The sequence below is a fragment of the Coffea eugenioides genome, chromosome 7 (genome assembly GCF_003713205.1).
Source record: "Coffea eugenioides isolate CCC68of chromosome 7, Ceug_1.0, whole genome shotgun sequence".
NCBI lineage: Eukaryota > Viridiplantae > Streptophyta > Magnoliopsida > Gentianales > Rubiaceae > Coffea > Coffea eugenioides.
In genome coordinates, this window is record NC_040041.1 from 16,877,521 (window position 1) to 16,885,824 (window position 8,304).

The 8,304-nt window shown below is 38.2% G+C and overlaps 1 protein-coding gene and 1 pseudogene across 1 annotated transcript; both read left to right on the forward strand.

Moving 5' to 3' along the window:
* Positions 1-172: 172 nt before the first annotated feature.
* On the forward strand, positions 173-6,315 carry LOC113778667 (probable N-acetyl-gamma-glutamyl-phosphate reductase, chloroplastic). Its single transcript, XM_027324141.1, has 13 exons — positions 173-504; positions 2,255-2,416; positions 2,850-2,957; positions 3,080-3,166; positions 3,348-3,398; positions 3,490-3,561; positions 3,797-3,916; positions 4,602-4,662; positions 4,755-4,835; positions 4,981-5,060; positions 5,148-5,237; positions 5,730-5,858; positions 5,986-6,315. Exons 1-13 carry the CDS (start codon positions 442-444, stop codon positions 6,091-6,093), a joined length of 1,212 nt encoding a protein of 403 aa, XP_027179942.1. The 5' UTR covers positions 173-441; the 3' UTR covers positions 6,094-6,315.
* Positions 6,170-7,422, forward strand: LOC113777032 (annotated as a pseudogene).
* The last annotated feature ends 882 nt before the right edge of the window (positions 7,423-8,304 follow it).

The following is an 8,304-nucleotide window of genomic DNA, read 5'->3' on the forward strand; positions in this document are numbered from 1 at the left end:
ATGATGCAAGCGAAGTATTATTGGAGATATTATTATTGGTACACAATTTTCCCAAATAACCTTTTATCCATAATTTTGACAAATAAAATGCTCTTTTTGTTTTGAACTCCATAAAGAACACATGAATAAAAAAAAAAAAAAAAGGCCGAAGCTGACAGATCTGGATTGTACATGGTGCCTTGCACTATGCTTGTGCCCACCGAACGCCGCCTCCCTTAGCCCGATCCCCAACTCTCAGCCTATCATTTGGGCTTAATTGCAAGGTGCTTAACTTTTGTTTGCCATCTTCCTTCCCCCATCCGACTGTCTTCTCCTCTCCTCTGTGCGTGGGTGTTGTTTCTGCCTAGTCTTTCATTCCTTGCCTGCTAAAGAGGCTATAGTAGAAACAAATCATTCTTTGAGTGTGGGGTGTTTTCGCGTAAATTGTAGTAGTAATAGGGCATGCTGAATGAAGATGATGGCTCTGAAACTCAATCCTCCTACAGCCCACGCGTTTTCCTCAAGGTGAAGCCACCTTATCAGTTTTTCCTCTTCCTATCTCAAGTGTAGTTTTTATTTTTTTATTTTATTATTTTTAACTTTCCAGCCCTTTCCACACCCCTCTTACCTCCAACTGACAAAGTCATGTATCGATCTGAACCTGTCAGTGGAGAAAACTCTAAAAAGCTGTCCCTTTTTCACTGGGCTAAGTGTAGTTTTACTTAAATTTGCTTTGCTTTTTTATTTTCTTTTTCTCTGCATTTCCTTCTCTAAATTCTGAAGGATAAAATGGGCTCTTCCAAATCCTATACTTTTTTTTTGGTGGTTTAAGTGTAATCTATGTCAATTTGAGATACATGGCACCATGTGCAGTAGCTTTTTTTTTTTGCCTTCTTGGTTAATTTATAGGAACTGATAAAGAAATATATGATGAGGGTAATGCCAGCTGATTACTGCACAGACTGTAAAATGTTGGATAGCTTGGTGGATATTGTTTAATGTATTGTCTGTGATTTGTGATATTGTTCGATTTCTGATTGGTTTAATAGGATTTTGTTCAGCTGCTAAAGAGAATCACCTTTTAGTCTTCCTCACCATTTTTTTTCCCGCCCCCCGGGGGGGGGGGACAAATCAAAAAGCTTTTGGTCCCCATTTTGTGCAGTTCCTATGACAAGAGATTGCACTGAAATCCCACATCCCTAAATGACAAAACTTATGCATGTTCTCCTTGTGTTGGAAAAGCACAGCTTTTTTATGTTTGGCAGTAAATAACAGTTTTAATTGGTGATGCTCACATGAGTAAGATGACAGAACTTTTGGTTTTACATTAATCTTTCTCCTTGCTTGTTCCATCATTAGTAATGTATTAATTCAAATAAAAGAAGCGGCTCTCGAACATCTTGTTCCTATACCTCTAGCGTAGTCCATTTGACATATAAATGTGGCTTTTGGCTATGATATCCTCTATGTTACATAGGGATTTTTATCATGTAGACGGATGGAAAATTACATTGTAAGTGTCAAGCCAAAAGGGATATGTAAATTTACCCAGCCCCAAATATTGTGTGCAATGAATATGAGTGCTGGAGATTCAGGAGAGTCTGCAAAGCTGAAATTTGATATGTTATTGACAAGGGTAAACAACTCTGAGATGGTTCTCTGCAACCTGTCAAGAGTTTCCCTCATGATAGAGCATTTGACGGTTTCATTGAGCTCATTCTTTACACTTCCTTATCAGTTATCAAATACTTGTCTATGCCTGCATTTGCAGTTTCTTTCATTTGCAAATTGCCCTAGTTTGCCCTTGGGAAGAAACTATATTTTGTTTTTCTTCCATTTCTTGTTGGTGCTGCTGTTGCTGGATCTTGAGAACAGTAGCACTGGAGTCATCTCCATCTCTTAAGGTAATTCTTTTAGGATCCTGCTAGGTTGCTATTCTTGAAAAGTGTACCTGGGATCGCCGGAGATAATCATGTTTGTTACTTGTTTCTTTCTTGACAAGTCCGCTAAGTAACAATTTGCCAATGAAAAAAGCGCAAATTTGTATGGCACTTGAGGAACAATGTAGCTTTGGCAGTTGGGGCCTTTATAATCACAGTAATGTTAAAGTATGACTACTCCCAAATTTCAAGGGTAAAGTGTAATTATCCCCTTCCTTTGGTATCGTTGGAGTAGATGACTATTGATTACTTGCAGGAAAGTGTAATATTATGTAGTAATATATTTTTTGTGTGTGTGTGTATATATATACTTCTGAGATAAGTTATATTTCCAGGATGATAGGAAATGTTCAACGGTTAGAAACCTTTGCATCAGGGCTTCAGTGGCTTCGTCAGCACCACCACAAAGTTTGCAGGTTGCTGAAAATAAAGCTCACAACAAGTCAGACAAATTCCGAATAGGTGTGCTTGGAGCTAGTGGTTATACTGGTTCTGAGGTATGCCAAAATTCATCTACAACCTTTTTTTTGTGTGTGTGTGGGTGGGGGGGATGGTGGTGTTATGGGGAAAGAGTGTAGGTGGCTATATATTGGGGTAAATGGTTTCTGGGTTTATCCTTGTGGTTTGGATGAAATGATGAATTACTAGTGAAGATGAAGATTGGAGGCCATTAATGACTTTTGGGAGAAAGGATGTTAATAATGAAATGAGGTTGGCTAGTTATCAATGTTTCCTACTCAATACTCTGCTTCATAAATAGCTGGATGTTTAGAATGTGCAATGTTCGGTTTGTCCCCTTCTTGATGATGTTGCTGGATAGGACAATGTTGCCTGCTTTTCTATGGTTACATAGCTTTCTATTGGTTCTTTTGTTCATTTTATGGATGTTTTGGAAGATAAACGTGCATTATTGTTTTCTAAAACTGGCAGATTGTCAGACTCCTTGCAAATCATCCACACTTTAAAATCACACTAATGACTGCGGACAGGAAAGCTGGTCAACCAATCGGTTCAGTTTTTCCTCATTTGGTTACACAGGTATGTATTTTTATGATTTCCCAATCTGTCTTTTCTTGTGCTCTTTTATAGCCCGTTTATTGTGCGTCATAGCCTTTAAATGACAAATCTGGAGTAAGCAAAATATTAATAAACTTTTGTAGGATTTGCCAGATATGGTTGCTGTTAAAGATGCCGACTTTTCCAGTGTTGATGCAGTATTTTGTTGCTTGCCGCATGGAACCACTCAGGTCTCTACGTTCTTGTCCATCTCATACAATCACACTTGACACTATCTATGCATTGGATGCAATGTACTTATTGGGGTTAATATCCTATATCTTTTCAAATTTTCCCAATCGAAGAATTAAGATGCTGCTTGATGAGCTCCTAGGGGTGTGCTGATGTTTGGCTGATTACTTTTTTTGGCAGGAAATCATTAAAGGTCTTCCAATCAGTTTAAAAGTTGTTGATCTCTCTGCGGTACATTATCTGGTGAATTCGTAGCAGTTTTGCAGTTCTGCTTTACTTCTAGTGGTTTATTATTACCCATTTCTGCATGATGATTGTGCAGGACTTTAGGCTACGAGATATTGGTGAATATGAGGAATGGTATGGTCAGCCTCACCAGGCACCAGAGTTGCAGGTTGGATTTTTCTTTCTTGTTATGTCAACTTCTAAGAGAACTTCTGCACGTAAGTATTCAATGACATGTATTACTCTGTGAAGCTTGTAAGAATCAGGAGTGCAATATTTTCACTGCTTTGATTTCTTGGTCAAGTTCCATGTAGCGTTTCCTGACACTAAGTCTATTTCTAACATCATTATAAGTGTTTAAAGTACAAGTTTAGATGTGAAAGACTACTGTTGCCTGGATGCAGAAAAACGCTGTATATGGTTTGACTGAGATTTCTAGGAAAGAAATTCAAGGTGCACGCCTAGTTGCTAATCCTGGATGCTACCCGACTTCTATTCAGCTTCCTCTTATTCCATTGTTAAAGGTTGGTTTGTGCTCGGAGCATTTTATTTCGTATTGTGTTTCCATTTACAATTTATTGCCATATTTCAAGAATCAAAGAGCTAAATTTTTCAAAGCAAAACATATAGGAATAAAGCATGCCTAAACTTCTTACTGTGATGAATGGACTGTGCTGCATAGAATATATGTATGTCTGTCTATCTAGGCAATCTAAGCTTTGAAAATTGTGGTTAGCAGAACATCACTGACCATTCTTGACTAACGGTCTGAAGATCAAATGCTGTATTTTTATTCTAGATTATTAGAAATGGAAAGCTGAATAGTCAGTTTTCTATAGCTATGGTCTTCATAACTCGCATAACATAATTTCTGTCAGTGCTCATATCACTGACTATTCTTGACTAACGGTCTGAAGATCAAATGCGGTATTTTTTTTTCTTCTAGATTATTAGAAATGGAAAGCTGAATAGTCAATTTTCTATAGATATGGTCTTCGTAACTTGCATTAACATAATTTCTGTTAGTGCTCATATATGCTTTTTTTTCCTTTTGTGTATAGGCTGAATATTTCCCGTTTATGCTTAATTAGTACTGAAGAAGATCTTCCCTTAAATTGCCTGAGTTAAGAGCGCATACAGACAACTTGGCTTTTAACTTTCACATGTTTTTCTGCAGTTTCCTACTTCTAGTGTTGTTCTTTGTTGCAGGCAGGTCTCATTGAAGTCAAAAATATTATTATTGATGCAAAATCGGGTGTTAGCGGAGCTGGTTTGAACTGTTTTCACTGCCTTTTGTGGATTTGTACTCTATTCTACTTAAAGAGTAGTTCTTTATATTCTGATACCTGGCTTGCCATGTAGGACGTGGCGCGAAGGAGGCAAATTTGTACACTGAAGTAGCAGAAGGAGTACATTCTTATGGCATCGCCAGGCATCGGCATGGTGAGCTAGGATTCATGGTAAAACAATTTTGTTGGTGATACACGATTTGGTGCCTTTTATTCATGCCATAAGTAGGAAGTTCTATGTAAGGATACATAGACTTGACTTCGAGATCAATGACATGGTTCCTATTGTTCATTTCCAGTTCCAGAGATTGAACAAGGATTATCAGATGCCTCAAACTCAAAAGTGACTGTTAGCTTTACTCCACATTTAATGCCAATGGTAACCATTCTGTAGTACTGTGTGTCCTTTACTTGCTATCTTTTTCCATTGACAACTATGTTTTGGCATTACTGTTGTATCTTACAGAGCCGGGGTATGCAATCGACCATCTATGTGGAAATGGCTCCTGGAGTGTCTACAATGGATTTGTACCAGCACTTAAAGAGCTTCTATGAGGTACTTCATTCTATGATTGGAATTCCTAGGGTATAGCATTTGACCAACATGGTCCCTAAACCCTTCTTCCTTAACTGCCTTCTTCCTGGCTACCAAAAACTAGAAAAGAACGTATAAAATATCTTAACAATCATTGTGAGTGGCAATGGGCTTGCAACTGGCTTGAAGGACTGAGAACATTTTTGTACTCTAAATTAAGCCTTTTGTTGTACTGTAGGCTGTATGGATGTAATCTGCCACACAGAGCCAACAGTAAAGTCCAAGTGATTAAATTGCCACAGATTGTTCATTCTTGGCATTTGTATGGGCATAGATTAGGTTGGGGAATGTGGACATTCCTTGTGTATGGAGGTTTTTAAAGATTTCCTTTAAAACACACGCAAATGGCACACAATTTTCATTGTGCTCACTAGAAGAATATCTTTTAGCCGTTTTTGTCCTTTCCTGTAAAGAATGGTTTGTATCGATAAGGCATCCATTTCCAATTTCCAGGATGAAGAATTTGTAATTTTGCTGAAGAAAAACGAAGTTCCTCATACTCGACATGTCAGGGGATCCAACTACTGCCTTCTGAATGTATTCCCAGACCGAATTCCAGGACGAGCAATAATTGTATCTGTGGTAAGTGTTTTAATTCTTTCCCCCCCTTTCCCTTCATGATTTTTGCTCATCCGTTGATGCTACTTTGACTGGAGGCCATCCACTGCAATTATTTTCATTGGTTTTTAATCAAAATGCCCTGTTGCAGATTGATAATCTTGTAAAAGGAGCTTCTGGTCAGGCCCTGCAGAACCTTAATTTGATGATGGGAATTCCTGAGAACACTGGGCTCCTTTACCAGCCTCTGTTCCCTTGAATTGTTTTTCCATTTGATTTTGATGATGAAGAAAATATAAAGTTGTAATTCATATACTGTTCATGTCAAAGGCAGCATGGATTTCATAGTGTATGATCAACCGAACTTTTCAATCTAAGTTGGACATTGGACATCAAAACTAGAGTTTGTTAACCGGTTGGATCTTTCATGAATAATGCTCGACAGTCGACTCGACTTGTATTAGATCAAATTTTGGTTTAACTTTTGTTCAAGTGTATGCCAAATATTAGATCAAATATTAGATCAAACGGACACAATGACTGGATCCAACAACATTAAACGACTGTACCTGCCCATACTTTTGACACAAACCAATATAACTGACAAAAGGGAGGGGCTTGGACCTGCCTTACCGTAGAAATTTTTTGCGATATCTGAATCTGGACGCATTATTTCTGCCCCATGAAAACCTAGTAGGATCATTTGTAAAAGCTAAAGCATCATCTACAAAAAAGGCCTATCCTGATTAAAGAAAGTGACAGAACCAGCTTCGACTTTACCAACAAAAAAGCAAGAAGGCAAAGTAGCCGTAGTAACCGGTGGAGCCAGCAGAATTGGGGAAGCAACAACAGCACATCTTTCTGGTGAAAATGCTGTGAAGGCTGTTGTAGTTGCTGATATCCAAGATGACAAAGGCCGACTCGTCACTGAATCCATTTGTTCACACCAGTGTAGCAATTTCTACTGTGATGTTAGTGATGCAAAACAAGTCAAGCCCTTGGTGGAGTGGACAGTCCAAACCTACGGCCAGCTTGATATCATGTTTAGTAACGCTGGCATAGCAAGTCCCTCTGCTTAGACCATGCTTAACCTTTGTATCTCACAATTCAATCGTTTGTTTGATACCAATGCTCGTGGGATGGCTGCCTGCATAAAGCACGCTGCACGAGTAATGGTGGAGCAAGCGGTGAAGGGGAACATTGTTTGTACAACAAGTGTGGCAGCCAGCAGAGGAGTTACATGGACTAATGGCTAAGCATGCAGTTCTTGGACTTGTCGGGTTCTCAAGTCAGCAGCCATGGGTTCATGGAATTAGAGTAAACAGCGTTTCCACTTCTGCCATTGCAAAGCCATTGACATCTAATTGTATGCTGAGGACAAGTGAAAAGGATGTTGAGAATGTATACGGGCTGCCTACTAGCTTGAAGGGAGTTGTCTTGACAGTAGACTTTGCAGAAGCAGTGCTGTTGCATTCATCACCGGTCTTGATTTGTCCGTGGAGGAGGATTGATTAGTCTCCCTGGTTCAAACAATCGATTGATTCTGTTTGCAAATGAAGTTGATGTCATGATCTGTATTGGGATCTAAATATATCTTGTGATCAGTATTTCAGAAAACCTTCTTTGTATCAGCCATAGTTTTGGTATTATTTTATTAATAGTTTATCATTATTTTTTGGTTTCAAAATATTAAAAAAAATGTGTATTCGGTATTTTTAATCATTTATTAACATCATGGTGAAATGAAATCCTACTTTAAGCAAAAAATGAGTCCTCTCATGTGGTAGAGGTTTTTTCTCTCTCTTGGGAAGAGAATTTGTCCCCATTGATGGGAGTATCAAATTTTTTTAAAACCAACCAAAAGCTTTCAAATTTTAGCAAAATGAATGAACTTCCAAATACTAAAGTGCCCGGTAAATCCATTCATCAGATGTAAGAGCCTGAATTCCATAAATTGTCAGAAGTCAATGAGGTAGACAAAGTTAACGTAGAGAGAGTTAAGGAGGAGCTTGGTAGTCATACACCATGAAGGGACCTACAAGAAAGCATTAAATATGCTCAAATCTTGGTAGGAATCCACAAACAGATTGATTCTGGAGAAAGGTGCTGAGGTGAGTAAGTCCCCTGGGTGGTCGTCAAAAGTTGCCGGCTTTTGACGATTTATCTGGGGTTTAGGGTTTGACAAAAGCAAACTTGGGCTATCCAAGTTGGTTTGAGAAAAAAAAAAGTAAGTTTATAGTTTTATAATCACTTGTTGCCTTCTCTCCAACCTCCCTTTCTTCCTCTCACATTTTTTTTCTTTTCTTTAACTGTTTGTCTGTTTGGGTGATTTTTTACCTAGAGAATATATATGCTTTTAGTTTTTCTTCCTAGATCTAGCTAAATTAGTAGTATCCTAGGTAGTAATTTTAAGGTATACCACAATTATCACTCAGTAGACAACATGGTAGAAGAATTAGTAGAAATAATG